This window comes from Haliotis cracherodii, unplaced genomic scaffold (genome assembly GCF_022045235.1).
Source record: "Haliotis cracherodii isolate W230 unplaced genomic scaffold, xgHalCrac1.p SCAF_20, whole genome shotgun sequence".
Classification (NCBI taxonomy): Eukaryota; Metazoa; Mollusca; class Gastropoda; order Lepetellida; family Haliotidae; genus Haliotis; species Haliotis cracherodii.
Window position 1 is genome coordinate 3,960,238 of NW_027266276.1, and position 17,335 is coordinate 3,977,572.

Below are 17,335 nucleotides of genomic sequence, written 5' to 3' on the forward strand. Positions count from 1 at the left end.
GGAGTGTTGGGTTGATGGTGGTATAGGTGATGGGTCTGTTGGGTTGGTGGTGGTGTAAATGATCGTACCGTTGGTTTAATGGTTGTGTAGGGGATGGAAATTTTTGGTTGGTGGTGGTGCAGCTCATGGGATTGTTAGATTGATGGTGGCGTAGGTGATGGGGCTGTTGGATTGATGGTGGTGTAGGTGGTGGGACCTTTGGGTTGATGGTGGTGTACGTGATGGGACTGCAGGGTTAATGGTGGTTTATGTGATGAGACTGTTGGGTTAATGGTGGTTTATGTGATGAGACTGTTGGGTTGATGGTGGTGTCAGCGATGGGACTGTTGGGTTAAAGGTGGCGTAGCTGATGGGACTGTTGAGTTAAAGGTGGTGTAGGTGATGGGACTGCAGGGTTAATGGTGGTTTATGTGATGGGACTGTTGGGTTAAAGGTGGCGTAGCTGATGGGACTGTTGAGTTAAAGGTGGTGTAGGTGATGGGACTGCAGGGTTAATGGTGGTTTATGTGATGGGACTGTTGGGTTAATGGTGGTGTTGGAGATGGCAATGTTGGGTTGATGGTGGTGTTGGAGATGGCAATGTTGGGTTAATGGTGGTGTTGGAGATGGCAATGTTGGGTTAATGGTGGTGTTGGAGATGGCAATGTTGGGTTAATGGTGGTGTTGGAGATGGCAATGTTGGGTTGATGGTGGTGCATCTCATGGGACTGTTAGATTGATGGTGGCGAAGTTGATGGGGCTGTTAGGTTGATGGTGGTGTAAGTGATTGTACCGTGTGTTGATGGTGGTGTATGTGACGGAACTGTTGGGTTGATAGTGATTTTGGTGACTGTACCATTGGATTGGTATTGGTGAAAGTGATGCGACTGTTTTGTTGATGGTGGTGACAGTGATTGGACTGTTGGGTTGATGGCGCTGTAGGCGATGGGACAGGTGAGTTTGGGGATGATGGTTGTAAAGCACAACCTTACTATATCAAAAGTCAAACATATATAAAATTACACACCTAGCTATATGAGACCTTTGTCTCATTCCCCATCTTGAAAGGTACGTGAACTATTCATAACATAGCCTGAAATCCTCCTGACTCTCCATGACAGACTTTTCTTCAGTCCAGCAGCATTTCTTTTACATCAACAGCTTGCAACAAGTGACCGTCTCGACATTCTATTGCTAGTGTCAGCAAATGTTTAAAGATGCATGCAATATTGATCACCTCAGAGTCCTCGTCGTTGTGTGTGATATGTCACGTGATGTCCCTACAGTAGCTGCATAAAAGCAGGCGTCAGTAAACCTGGTGGTGATCTCTTAACGCTTGTGTTGCAGTCTGCCTGTTGGTGATCTCTTAACAGTTGTGTTGCAGCCTCAGGTAATATCCCACCAGTTTGTGGACCCTGCACTCCTCTGTTCAGGAATATGCTGCCTTGTTCAAATAACTGTCTGCAGATGGCTTTAACAGCAACTGTTTACATCATGTTTGTATTTTCCACATGCAGCACCAAGGAATGCGGACTTCAGTTTACAAAAAACATGAAGGACAGATCTGTCATGTTCAGAAATATTTACATGGAGTCGTGCAAATTTGATTGTAGCGAGGATTACTTCATTTTCGCATCCTGTTGTAAATCATGTGAGGAGTCCGAGAAAATTGGGAAGAAGGGCGGATCTAATGTCCGCTCTGAGAATCATACCGATGTAAGTTATGTTTATGTCAAGTGATCGTGGTTAAATGTGCGTCGTTGTGTTGATCTTAGCTAGAACCACATGAAAATCATTGAATGCCACACAGTTATATTTTGATTGAATAAGGTTCCTCCTTTTTTAATTTAACCTTTATGTTTCACCAACAAGGTACGAGTGATGATGGGAAAAATGTAACGAGCATTAGCGAATTTACGTCTTAACACTGCATTAATAATGCAACCAAACACAGGCAACACAGGAATATTCAAGCCACAGTCATCTGCTGCAATTAAAGCAAACATAGAAGTGATTGAGCAACAGCCTAATGTTGTAACTCAAAATCAACGCCATATGTATAGATGAACAAATAGCGCTTATAGCAGGGGGAGTCACAGCGGGTTAACTCAGTTGCTACAATCACCATCCACAAGTTCTGACTTATCCAAGTAGGGTCTTGGATATTAAATTCAAGAGCCATTATACGATACTTCCTATTATAGTGCAGACGTGGCTTTCACAGCGAGCTTTGCTAGAGCTTATCCTAATGCCTTTAAATGTTTTAATCCACTCTTTCTCACCATCCTTATCACTAGGCGGTGAAGATGTACCACCACCTCCAGTTAACGCGAGAGACAAAGTTGATAGAATACATCCCAATGCGGCTAAATACTCGTAATTGTTATCCCCTGTTCTCATAACAATGTTTTCTTCTTTCGGCCAGTGCACTATCATTACTGAGGACCTCAAAAATAGCTTCTCGAATTCGACTGATTTTGTGACCAAAGTGCATGTCCATTCGTTGAAGCTGCTTCCAGGCGAGATGATCTTTCGTCTTCAAAGTTGTGCAATCTTAAAAACACGAGAAAACATAATTTCAATATAACAATATCTTCTCAATACGGGCGCAAGTTAAATCCGGAACATAACATTGGGATACATTAGGGGTCAAAGTAATTCGTCAGTCTGTAACTATAACTAATAACCCGACTACCATTAATCAGAATCAGGCATTTCTGTTGTGCTTTCCTTATCTCAGTGCTCATGGTGTGTTAGTTTCTATCTTTTACAATAAGTTTGTCTTCTACTGATGTTAATAGGGAGCTTGTTCAGAACATGGGTCGTACAATTGTAAAGAAAAGTACGATTACAATTAGTGGCAATGTGGCAATGAGGTCTTGAGTATTGACGGCAGTGATGTTTACTGCTGTCATGAATCTCTGTAGAATAGCAAAAGAATGGGAAAACTTACTGTATCGAGGTACTGATCGAAGCACTAAACGAAATTCAACGAGACTGCGTGTAGGTTCTGCTAGTAGTGATAATATCATCTTAGAAGATAATGCTAGGCAACCGATTCCATATTCAACGTGACTTTGAATTACTTGATGGTCACATGCCCTTCTGTCAAGCATCCATATGCGATAGGTCAGAATATGAACTCACTTTTAATGACCACAATAGAGTAATCAAAACAACTGACGGCACAGAAAGCTAGCTATATATATATCTCACTGGAGTATGATATGGTAACAGATCCCAAATTGCCGAGACAAATTCGTTACAAGTATACTGGAAGTTTGGCCCTTTTGTATGATCCTGTGCTTCGTCATAGCAAGGACAAAATTGATACACCGTGGAACACCAATTTAAACATATTTTATTGCGGAAAACTAAATGGATTAGGCACAAGTGACACACTTTCATTACATTTTGGTATGTGAATTCTGTGGTGCAGAATAAATGTACAGTGCATGGGAATTACAAGTAATAAGAAAATATAATACATCTACATATATACATATGATGAATTTACGTTTGTGGTATACAATGGTATATGATATATTTATAAAATTACACAGTAGTTAATAAACTACATGTAATAGACATTTTAAATTTATGTGAAGGGCGGGAAATCTAGAATGTAACTAAGCTGTGAGAGTTACAGGGAATGCCATTGTTTTACATCAAAATCAGAGTGTTGAAACAACCATGTATTATATGTGCCAGTCACTTGTAAAATCTAGATAATTTGAAAGTAGCCCGTGAAATATAATTCTTGATATTAGGATACAATTTAAAATCTGTTTGTTTCTACAATAAATTTATGGACATATTTAAAAATTAAGTTATTTTGTTCTTCAGATAGATTTTTGTTATCACAAAGAATTGTTTCTAAATTTGGCTGAGTCCCTATATTCCTAATGTTGATAAACAAAGATTGTCTTATTAAAGGATATTTTTTACATTCAAGAAAATAGTGAAAAGCATTTTCGCATGGGAAACCGCAAAGGCAGGAAATAGTGTCTGACAAATTAACCCTAAGTAAATCATCATTTGAATGCTACATCTATGTCTATGTCTTGTGTGGATAATATTAATTTGACGCTTTCCATAACTGAAATAATTTTGAGATTTAATAATAATTGGAAAAATTTTAGTTTTTAGTTCAGCTACAGAGATATTATCTTTAATATTTTCATTTTGTGAATTCCATGGTTTTAAAGAGTCTATTATAAATGATTTCTGAAATGTGCTTGGTCTGGCAAAAGGTACAGTCATGTTCTGTTTGTTACGCAGGTTATAATTTGAAGCAGCTGATCTATTGTGGGGTAACAAATCATTTAGATATGAGGGACATTCATTTATTATTATTTTTTTATAATTTTTCGTCTCTCTTTTAGTGGTAGCCAGCCAGTTTCGAAATATAAACTTTCTCTCGAGGCAAATTTGGCAAAGCCTGTCACAATTCTGGCAGCGTCAAGTTGTATTAATTCAAGTTTTTTTTCGTTATAAGCAGAACAGTTGTCCCATACTTCCGATTAGTATTCCAGAATAGGTCTTATAAATGTCAGAGGGATTTTTAACAGATTATATCTATTTAATTTATATTTAAGTTTACGCATAGCTGAAACCAATTTCGCTGTTGACCTAGCAATAACTGAAACATGTGCAGTCCATTTCGTATCTTAAGATAACGTGACACCCAGATGTTTGTGGGTTTCAAAATGTTCAACGGCATGGTTAGCATAGCAAATAGTTTGATAATCCTGTACCTGTTTGTGACTAAAAAGCATGTATGTTGTCTAGGTCGGATTAAAGTTTACAAGCAATGTGCTTGCCCACTGGTGGAGAGAGAGAAGGTCTTGATTTAGTCTGTCTTTAATTACGACCTTTCAGTAGATGAAGTTCCTATACCATGTATCGTCGGCGAATAACCTAGTAATATTTTTAAGCTGATCAGTAATATCATTTATGTAAACTAGAAATAGGAATGGCCCCAGCACAGAGCCCTGTGGGATACCTGCTTTAGTGAATTTTTTACTTGATAAACTACCATTAATAAATACTCTTTGGCATTTGGCAACGGGCTGACAGATAACTACGACACCAAGCTAATAATTTACCAGTTATACCATATTGTTGAAGTTTATGCAATATACCTTTGTGCCATACCCTGTCGAATGCCTTAGAAATATCACAGAATACCAAACATACAAAAATATTTATGATCATCAAGTGAATTACAAACGTGATGGTAAACTTCAATTAATTGATATGTAGAACAATTGTTTGGCATGAATCCCGATTGATATTTTGAAAGTAGTTTATTCTCCAGAAAGTAAATATACATTCTTTTAAAAACGAGTCTTTCAAATAATTTCCCAAGACAAGATAACAGTAAACTAGGCCTGTAGTTGGAAGGGTTGGATTTATCTCACCTTTTTGTACAAAGGCATTACATTAGCAAGTTTCCACTGTGATGGGAATGTGCTGTGTTCAAGAGACAAATTAAATAACAAGCGTAAAGGATTGGCTATGGATAGTGATATATATTTAAGTCATCTGTGATTCAGGTTGTCGAGACCGCTTGCTTTATTTACCGGTAGGGACTTTATGAGATCTGTTATTTCTTGACTTTCAATCAATCAATCTTTATTGTATGAAAGGCCATTGGCCCATATACACATACAGATAAACAATATTATTTACAGCTGTACAGCGCATTTTATAATTATTTGATAACTAATATGATGCTTGACATATAATAAAGGTATTGTAATAACATTGGTAATAACCACAGTGGCAGCAGTAGTAGTAAAAAATAAAAAAGGAATACAAAAGGAATGGAATGGAAATATGAAGTTTTACGTCGCAAAGGCTTTCAGCCATAGCGCGACATTCAATACAAAAGGATCTATCAGGAGGATCTATCAGAAATATACTCATCATGTCAGGACAATTTGACAATTTAAATGTATATGCATTTCTAGTAGAAACAAACAGACAAAAATGAAATGTAGATACTCCTGATCTAGATGCGAAAGTTTAAAAACAACTTATTATTTCTGGACATATCGGATTTACTAAGTAGTTTACTACGCACTCGTAGACTTTGATAGATGTATTGTAATATCTTAGTTAATTTTTTACTAGAGATACCATTAAAAGATAATATTTTGTTCATGGAATAATAACTGTATAATCCACTTCATGTTCACATGGTTTAACAAATGGTGGTAGTGAGGCGCCTTCATAATCAACTTTGGAAACTGACATAAAATAATCGTTGAGAGCTTCAGCTTTATCAAAATCAGAAAATGCTTCAGGTACAGTGTTGTTGTTAGTGACCAGCGGTGGGATCATTGAAGGGTATGTTATTCCAGGACCCTTCTAAACCATGTTCCAGAGATACCGAGGCATTCTATAACCCCCAGATTACAAAAGTAGAAGTGACTATTGAGGGTGTACCTAATCAACTATAAAGTCACGGCATGCGAGCCAACCAACAGTCGGATGAAGTTAAAAATACTCCCTTTTATAAGATGTAGGCCAGAAGTTGACACCATTGCAATAGATCTGGCTCTTGTGGATGTATCGTTGGCTGAATTCCTAACCTCAAGGTATACGTTATGGCTGCGAGTGAGGGTGTTTCTACACAGATACTAGTAACTGACAGCCAACTTAGAATATCCAACAGAGTTGCACAAAGACCAAAACAGTTATCTGCTAGCTCCTGATAGGTTAATGGTTAATAAAGATTGACTGTCCGAATATCAGCATAATTTGATGGTAAAGACTAAGTTAGCTAACATGGAAAAACTCGTACAAAACCTGATGGAAAAGACAAAATATATAGTTCACTCTAGAAATATCTAGTTCTATTTGTCATTAGGCATGAACCTTAAGAACATATACAGAAGCCTTAAGTTTGATCAAATTCCTTGGATTGAACCGTATTTAAGGCTGAACACAGATTTTAGTGAGACAGCTACAGGTGATTTCGAAAAGAATCTATTTAAGCACATGAATAACTCAGTATTTGGTAAAGCTATGGAGAATCTAAGGAAGCGTGTTCATATTAAATTGGTCAGATCTAATGAAGAAGAAAGACTTAGGAAACGTATATCCAGTCCACCTATTAACAGAAGTAAGATATTTGATAATGGCCAAGCAGCATTACATATGAGGAAGAGTAATATAAAATTCAATAGACCAGTATTCGTTGGTATGAGTTGACTTGTCAAAACGCTTCATGTATGACTTTTCTTACATTGAACTTAAGAAGCAGTACGATGACAGATAGGATATGTTATATACCGATACGGATTCTTTGTTCATGGAAATACAAGCCGGGAATGTGTGTTAAGATATGGCAGACGAAATAACCATGGACGATACAAGTGTTCACCCAAAAGATAATCCATTGCATAGCGCAGTAAAAACAATGTATTAGCTAAGATGAAGGATGAATGTGCTGGGACTCCTACTACCGAGTATTTTGAATTAAGACCTAAGATGTATTCCATAAAGAAGTCTGATAATGCAGAGATAGGAAAAGCCAAAGGTGTTTAGAAGTATGTGGTAAAAAAGCGCATAAAACACAAACAGTATATGTATAAAGTGGCATTATTCGACGGTAGAACATCAAACATGAGATATGGATTAAGAATGAACAACACCATTATCCCCATTAGATACACAGAGATGGATTGATAAGTATGGTGTAACTACCTATGCTTTTGGTTACTGTATCGCTTGGAACTCTGAGCAGCTCTTCTCTTACAAATCCGCTGCCTGTCCCATCTTCACGATAATTAAGAAAAAGGCTCACCTTTTTTCATAACCAATCGTCTAATGCTATATATCGTAAGAGACCAAACCCGATCAGTTGCACAGCATTGGCCTCCTTCGAGTCCACCGTGCTGGAATAAATATGGTTTCTTTCCAATTAATCTTGTTACTTCATGATTTAGAACTGATACAATAGCTGATAATTGTGTCATCTATTCCGTTGATCTTAACCAATCTGATATCATTTCAATGCCATACTGATATCCAAACAAGCTTTCTGCTAATGTTAAGTTAAATGTTTCAACAATAGCTTGGATACCATGGTCCACTTTTTCACCATGCCTGATTGTAACATTAAGCTTATTTATTGTTTAGTTACTGATCCCATACACCCGTGTCTAGGATCTACTTGATATGACTTAGGCGATTTTGATGGTCCATATATATATATGTGAACAAGTGCATTAGCTGGCTATTCGCTATGGTGTCACAGCCGACGAAACTTGAATGCGTGGGCGATGAATATGGCTCAGAATGCTTTGTTACCAGTCGTGTGTCAAAAATATCTGAAGAGAGTCATACATGATCTGTTTTGGGTTCTATTTTAGTTGTCAACTTTCATATCTGGAGTGAGAATGAGTCATAAGTCCAATGTAATGGTGTATCGGTCAATGAGGAAGTCACCATGGCTGAAAGTTATCAACGTGCACCACTTCGAAGCACTCATGTCAGGCAGAGCATACTATATTGTCAATTAACAGCATGTCAATAATATATTATTCATCCAAGGGCGGAGTAACTAAATTTTGTTTTTACTTTCCATCGTAATTCAAGTGTATGGAAAGTACTGGAAACCGGAAACACAAGCACAAATTACAAAACATGTGGATATCTATAGATTAGATTGAATAGATTGGCAACAGTTACATTGCCCACTTTTTTTGTCTGGTGCTCTAAGTAAAAGCAATACAACCTGAGTGGCTTAGAGTTAGTGGATCTTTTTAATGAATAAACATAAAAGAAGAGTTGATAAAATCAAAGCAGTACATTATTTCCCCCCACTGCTACATTTTTATTATTACATAAAAAATGAATAATAACATATATTTTATGTGAGCATCTGGAACATGGGGTTGGGCATGTCACCAGGTATAAATCTAGACCTGCTCAGAGGCTGATATTCAGCCCCAAATCTGTAGCAGATTTCAGTAATCTTCAAAGGCTTAACATATCTATCTTTTCCATCCTGAAATAATGCAGAATGTAAGAAAATTATGTTATTAGTTTTTCCCCAATATGTTTGCCAAGGGCACTTAAGTTTGGAATTCTAAATTTAGATAAAAATCCCTGGTCACACTTCCAGAATATTGGACTTAATAAACTGCCAGTATTTAGGTACATGGATGTGAGAACAGTTGAAAACATTGAGAGGATCCAAGATAAAATGAGCACCTGTAACTGCCATGGTTATATCAAATAGGTCGGATCCATGTTCCAGAAAAGGGAAACCTGCGATGGTAAAAGTATTTGAAGACAGGGTCTGCAGTACGTCTAATCAATTAACTTGCATTGAAAAAATTTACAACACAAATTAAAATTCATATATGATCTTTTATTCAAAAGAATCCATGAATTATTACTGTTAACAGCTAAAATGTAAATTAAGTACAACAAATATCTCATAAGGAAGAGAACTTATGGGGATGTCAAATTCTTAATTATGAGGAACACCACAATCCTTAAATTATCTTCCTTATGTGTATCACTTCTAAATGCCATCCAAAGACTTAGATATGTCATAAGGTCAAAGCTTTAATCAACCTAATTACCTGTTGATATCATGACTGTTACTTAGTGAGGATAAATATTTCCTTTATTGCTCCAGAAACCACCTTCCAATAGGACATAACACTAAATAATTAATATTTCATCTTAAAAATAGCATGTGAAGTGACAAGTATTTCTAATGCATGAAACAACATACATCTAAATGCAAATATCAGGTTGCTGGACACCTGGAGTTCATTAGATATTTAAACATACATCCCAAGTATGCTTCACAAATATTGGTGTGAACATGACCTTACCTTAAATAATGAAAATACACACAAACTGGAATTCAGACCAGTTCCTTTTCTAGGATACTGACTGATTGTCATCTATAATGTCCTAAAGTTGTTCTAAAATTTGGTAAAGTGATATCAAATGATAAAAACTCCAATTGAAAATCTGCTGAAGCCAGCAAAATCACTGTGAAGTAAATGTAAAGCTCATTCACAACATAATCATAGTCAAAACTTGAACAATATCTGAATAATCAACATCCTTGATAAACAGCTCTTGCTCAATTATTAAATATCTCTTGAAATCAAGGTAAAGAATGACCTTTTGGGTTAAATACATTTCAATATTCATCACAGTTATATATGAAATGTATTAAGAATTATATGATTTATTTTTCTATATCAGAATTGACCAGGATAATGCCAAAGTGACAAAGTGACATAGAGATACTGCCTTTGTTTTTACAAAAAAATGTATCTTGAAATAAGTATCATGCGTTATGATACAGGTAATCACTTTCAACACTATCTTTTTTAAAAATATATTATCATCCTGATAAGGTAATATGCAAAACTTAACAAATATCGAACCTTGAGCAACATGTGGACCTTTGTGAAGCTTCACTATCAACAGTAAAAACAACAAAAGCAATAGTTGTGTGGAATAGAGTATGGGCGCAGTTTATTAAACATTTGTGACTAATAATAAAATAATAACTGAGCCCCGATATATCAGACGTGAGCAGCTCAGAGCATAAACAGGAGGGGCTTGTCTCACAGGGGTCGCAACAGATGAGTACATCCCCACCGCCCACCCCCGAGCTAGAGTCCACAAACCGCCGACTCCAATCTGGTAAATATGCACAACCCGGCCAGCCGCCGGTATCTACCACTTCTGGCCAGCCGCCAGTAACAACACCTCCGGCCAGCCGCCGGTAAAGCCACACCCACCCAGCCGCTTGCTACCACCAACCTACCTTATTGGATAATGTTATCTGTGAGGGACATCACATCAACTAATCCATTCTCCAATTCAGATCATAACAATAGTCCATTAGGCCTGCTCGGGTATCGCATAGACAGGTGTGAAAGCACCATACTTATGACTGCTAACCTAACAATTACCTGAATCATGTTTACGTCCCACAGGGTCCCGCCACCGATCCCGTGGGATCGCCGCCACAAATACAAGTCAAGAAGAACTGTTTCAACAGATACTCTCCAGTACTTCCTGTAGGAAAATAGTTATCCCAAAATCGGAAAGGTGAATTTCATCATTGCGATATAAGTTGGAGTCGCTTGCTATTATATCATGCTTAATTCGACGTCCCCCTTTTTAGCATATTAGATTCGTAACGAAACGGTTTACCCTCTTTCTCTTCCGTTCAATAGCAGCCCCGCTCTGTGTGCCATGCCACACTCTTCTAAGTAGGATTTCCGACCACACCAGAAGTGTTTCAGGCATAGACTCTGTGATACCAGAAACCAACCCTTCTATTTTCTTACTTAAGTCTACACCACTATCCTTCACTTGGTCATTTGATCCAAGATGTAATACAAGTACCTTTGGAGGAGGATGTGTCTTGAGTCCAATCTTGATGCATGGTCTCAAGTCGTACATCTTCATTCCTCGCTTGCCAAGCCACTTCACCTCAGCACCCAGCTGGTCTATAGCTAGTCGCAAATTCTTCCCAAATCCGAACCGCTGTGAATTCATCTGAGCCCAAAACACAAAGGACGATCCGACGAACCAAATGTCTGAAAAACTTAGTTGACAGGTTAAGCATACACATGAAACATAACCGTTCCTTATATTAAAGCTATTCTGGTATATCGTTTGAACGCATCCGAGACCAACACACCCCAACGCTTTTGATAACATTGAAGAAAACTGGTATCTTGTAACTGGAAGACCATCTATATTTATGAAAAAACGCTCTTGGGATGATGAATGGAGTCTGATATTCAAATACAATCTCAGCAATGCCACTGGGCAAATTGAAACAGCATGGGCCCCAACTTGCAATTGAGCTGCTCTCAAATCGGTTTTGGACATGCAAATTGTCAAAACAATACTTGATGAATTTAATATCACATCAGATAGCAGCAGTCCCTGTTACTCACTAGTTCACCTACACGCAAGAATGCATGGAATGCCAAGGAGAACATACTCTGAAACAGAAAAGTCTCGTACACCGACTTTGAAACAGATCGCAAGGCTTCCGTTAACTGTTTTAACAATGGTAAGGTTATAGGAGCTCTTGTATCTGGCTTCTGAACATCTCTTCTTATTCCTTGTAATAACTTCTTGATGACATAATTCTCCGAAGGGTCTGATAATGAGGCTAATTTATGATACCTACTGATAGCTGAGATATGTTGATAAGCTGTTGATGGAGACTTACTCACTAATGATAGGTTGGCTATGTATTGGGCAATCTGCGAAACTGGAACCAGCCACGTCTGATCTAGGTTATTCCTAAAACGAAACAGTTGAAGTCCATGCAACGCATACAATACTGCCTAAAAATTCATTCCCCTAACACGTGTTGAGAACGCGTTGAGCACGCGTGAGTCACTCGTTGCACACGCGTGTGCCATATGCATGCGTGTAACACGGGACCGGGTTTCAGTTGAAGTTGGAAAATATATCAAATGAATAATGAGATAAATCAAAACAGTGAGATGTGAATCTTGAGTTAATGAGCGGCCATTGACCTGTGTTCGCCAGACCATGAACACATGGTCGGCCCGTCTCAATTAGTGTTCGGTTGCTGGACTTTTATGGCATGAACCAGTCCACGAGGGTCCAGTGTAGCCATTGTGGCTACCCAACAGTAGAACAGTAGTGAGTTTAGAAGCGAGTTTATTGCTAGGGGAATCCCCGAGTCGACACGATTGTCGCGGGTTGGTAAATGCTCGCCATTAATGAAGTGATTGTTTGTGGATTGCGAACATATTCGTTTTAAGTTTTGCCCACGTGAGTCATTCAGGGTGACTGCAAATATAACGTTTTTCGTTCGCCAAATGTATGCTTTAGATAGTACAATTGTGATAGAACAGTCATCACTGCTTATGTCTTATTATTTCACGTAGGAATATGTCCCATTTTCCCACACCCCACTTTCTGTTTGGTGTTTTGTAGAATTATTAAGAGAAAGTTTCGTGTGGGACTTACCATTTATCACTAATTCTAAGAGGTATGAATATGAACAGCCATTTTGTCTCACTGTTGACGGAATTTTAGATCTTCACAATCACCGGATGTAAGCATGTAGACAGAATCTCGTTTGGGTTTGTGATTTTTATATTTGCCCAATGACCATGGTGAGTATTGTTGAGGATGCCAAAGGTGACAGTTTACTATAAGAGGAAATTGGTTGTGAGTACTTATACCATTTGGATAGGATATATTTAGGATTTTAATCCTGTCTTTCTCTGTGGGTAATCCTTTCTCGTTGATGGAAGGAAGTCACTCAACCAGGTCATGACAATGGTTATGCGCAAGCCTCGGAATCGCGAAAAGATCACTAGAGGTGTTGATGGAGTCTTGACATGCAGCATACAGCATTTCAAGTGTAGGCTGGCACCTCGTATTTGTTTCACTCGGTATTTAAAACCTTGACTATTCACAGGTGCATTTGTCTATTTACAATGAAATTGTTTAGCGTTCCCAGTATCTCTATACTATCTCACTGATTACTTGTTAATTGGTCACTAGAACTGAGTTTATTCACATGTTAGCTTTCAAAGGTTGTAATGGATACTTGTATAATCCTCAGTTGAGTTTACTTGACATCTTCCAACTGGTGACATGTTAGTAAACTTGAAAAGTGATGATGAATTTTAATATTCATATTATTATAGTTTTTCATATTGTAAATAAAACTGTGATACAATTGTACACTCTCTGGGAAAATGTATTGTCTATGCGTAAGTTTATATGTCACGTCATATCAACATTTTTTCAGTTATATTGCGGCGAAATAATTGCCAGCTTTTGGGACTACATGTAACATGGCTGCTTTCATATTTCTTATACAGGTACTTGACTGCCTCAGTAGTGCATGATCAATTAGAATTTTTATTGTGTAAACAAATCAGTCAAGTTTGCAACAATATATGAATAAGTTGATAAATTTGGACCGCATTTATCGATTAACAACTTAAGACATAGAGACAGGTCGTTGATATATAACAAACGTTATGGTCCTGTTAAGACGATTGACAGTTAGAACGTTGGAGTAAATTACCCTATATTGTAGGGTCAATCGCTTTTGACATGTATAAACTCACTTTAAGGCACATGACAAGTCAAAACATGCCGCCCTGATTACGTTCTTATGTAAGCAACTATGCCCGTGGATTTCAGAGAAAGATATAATTTTTACCTTGATGTTATTACAATAAGCGAAAATGTCTTCAAAGTCCACAGTTGGTTTAATAGTACAAAAATAAGTGTGTTAAAAATCAACGTTTTCTGAAATTGAACACAATATTTGACTTGTATTGCTGTAAATAATCTAGCCTGCTACCTGTGTAACTAAAACATATTTATATATGATCTTCATATGCCACGTCTTATGACCTCTATTATCCCTGCTGACGCTATCATAATGTTCAATTTTAGTCTGGCACTCCAAGCGTGAATAAGCATTATACATGTGTTGATAAACCACATTGACGCATATACATTTTTGTAGATATGAAACATTCTAGCTAGTTAATTGTGGATACACTGGGCACATATACATAAGAATTGTGTGTACTGGACCTAACATCCGAAGACTAATAAAGTCAATTTTAAGACAGTACAGACTATGGAGCCGAAAGGTAATATGTCCAGAACGCATCTGCTGTGTATAAGAGGATGTCTATGACCTGAAATGTTATAACGTTAGATCGCGAGGTCGAAACATTAATGTAGATACACGAGAGTTGGGACACTGGCTGTGTAACACCAAGACATGAGGTTTGAAATCAGTCACTGACATAAGAGATGATCAATCTGAACACATGTATATCAAAATAGCAAGTCCATTGAAAATGCTTTGTTGCACGATAATGATTTTTTGCTTTCACTTTGACATTATATATCATAAGAGAGCAAGAGAAGGTTTGGAATTCCTCTTGAAAGTACCCAAAATAACAACTGTTGTTTACTGAACAGAGTTTTTATGATAAAAACATTGACTTTTAATTTATTCTCTCATTTTCCTTCTGATGTCCCCCGCCGTGATATTGCTGGAATATTGCTAAAAGCGGCGTAAAACCACACTCACTCACTCACTCACTTCTCTCATTTTCCAATGTAGTTCACTTCAAATAACTTCTCTTTTTCTCAACTGTTAAGCAAAAACGTTAACATGATCACAAGGTAATGAGCCTGTTGAATGTTACCCTGTGAGAGCTATCACATCCATCACGGATTTGATGCTATCTACAGGTTCAGGCATTTGCCAAATCCCTCCACTAGTTATTGGAAACTTTCAGGAAAATATGTCCTTTCTCCCATAATCCCATCTTTCATGCATGTAAATAAAGCATGTACTTAGTGAGAGCTTTATATAATCCATACAATATACTAAGGTTCATTCATTATGATATTGATGGGTGTAGGGAACACTCCCTTTGAAGTTTACAATTTGACACATATTGATGTACAGTTTGACAGATTATAATAATATGAATATAAAAAAATCATCACTACTTCCCAAGTTCACTACAATGTCACCAGTGGGAAGTTGTCGCGGATAAACACGGATTCTAACCAAGTCTGATCTTTGTTTACCATTGAATGCATGAACTGTTTGAGTGACTTCTTTTCATCAGAATTACACACAGAGAAAGAAAGAGCTAAAATAAATCCTGAAGATATCCTGTATAGATTTTATTAAGTATTCACTACCAATTTTCTCTAATAATAAAACGTTCCATTTGACATCACTATGCACCAATACTCAGCAGGATCATTTGGGCAATTGTAAAAATCCCCTCTAATGTGAAACCCCCAGTGATGATGTTAAGGATACAAATCCTATCTGTAGTCAGACAACATGACAGTCTATATTCATTTCCAATATCCTCCAGTAAATAGTGGGTAATGCCAGAATAACATCCTTTGAAAAGATACCTCTAGTCCCCTACCAATCCTCCTCTTATTAACTTTTACCATAAACAAACAAAAAGTGGGGTGGGGAAATGTCCAGTATTGAATATCAAGAGAACTATTTTGTCCTAACGAAATACTAAATACCCTTATGGACCTTCTGTTATAAGAAACACATCTTCTTGTAGACCTTTTAATTTCAACAGTTATATGTGTCATAACTCAAATTGAAATGTAAGTGGTATAAATACATACGAAGACACTATCTTTTATGGAGAAAAGTTTACATCGGCGTTATTTGCGAAGTTTCAGAATGATTATTAGCGATATAATTTTACTCCTGAGCTCTGATATGTTAATTTTGTAACAAAAATCCTCTACATACAGGAAATAACATCGTGAATGCTGATTTAGTCGTATGTGAAAAATGTTGAAGTTGACAATGCACCTAATTTTCAGAAGGCGTTTTCAGGATTTAGCTTTGCCTACAATTGCCGCGTATGCTATCACAGAACAGAGAATTCAGAACTGTGGGGTGTATTTGTGAGCGTGATATATTCAGAGCTTTTTTCAACTTCAAAGTGGTTGATGCCGAACGTTGGGCATTGTCAACATCTTTTAACGTCTTTCCATATCATGCTTTCGGGGATCGAACCAGTCTTAGGCAGTCTGAAAGTAAAACGTATAAGTACTGTCAACCAGCTTCAGTAGCAGAGATATTGTCATTTGATTATTATGACAACTGATTGATATTGGCATCGTGATTGATATTGGTAACGTCATTAACATTACAATGGGATTGATATTGACAGCGTGATTGATATTGGCAACGTGATTGATATTGGCTACTTGATTGATATTGGTGACGTCACTGATATTTCAACGGGATTGGACCGCCTCCGTGGTCTAGTGGTAGAGCGTGGGCCCAGAGAACGGAAGGTCCGGGACTCGATCCCCGGCCGCGTCAGTATACTATGTCTGAGGGGGGTATTAATGTTAAACTGCGGCATGGTATTAAGTGGGCTAGCACTATAAATCGGCATCAGTCCGGACTAGTACAAGCAGCCACACACACACACACGTGCACGCACATCGCTATATAAGTGCAATAATCTTGGACGCGACGTTAAACCCAATTTCCCCTCACCTCACCTGCAACGGGATTGATATTTACAATGTGATTGATACTGACCCATGGTAAGGCAAGATGAAACCATTATATAATTACAGTGGCACGCACTTTGTTTGTAAACATGTGGTCTGTTTATGATAATTTGTCCATTTGAGCAATAATGAGTAATAATTAATTGTATTCAAATGATTTAATTGTCACAGGTCGAATACTGGTCATGGGACAGTCTTTTGTTTTATAACTAGAGGCCAATAATACTTCAGACCTCACACAAAC

The 17,335-nt window shown here is 37.5% G+C and overlaps 1 protein-coding gene across 1 annotated transcript in view; it reads left to right on the forward strand.

Moving 5' to 3' along the window:
• Window positions 1–17,335, forward strand: part of LOC139470450 (ankyrin repeat domain-containing protein 50-like) — a 53,925-nt gene that overhangs the window by 15,890 nt on the left and 20,700 nt on the right. The window contains exon 3 of the mRNA XM_071252856.1: window positions 1,447–1,695. Coding sequence (XP_071108957.1) covers window positions 1,447–1,695 — 249 coding nt within the window. The remainder of the gene's footprint in view (window positions 1–1,446; window positions 1,696–17,335) is intronic.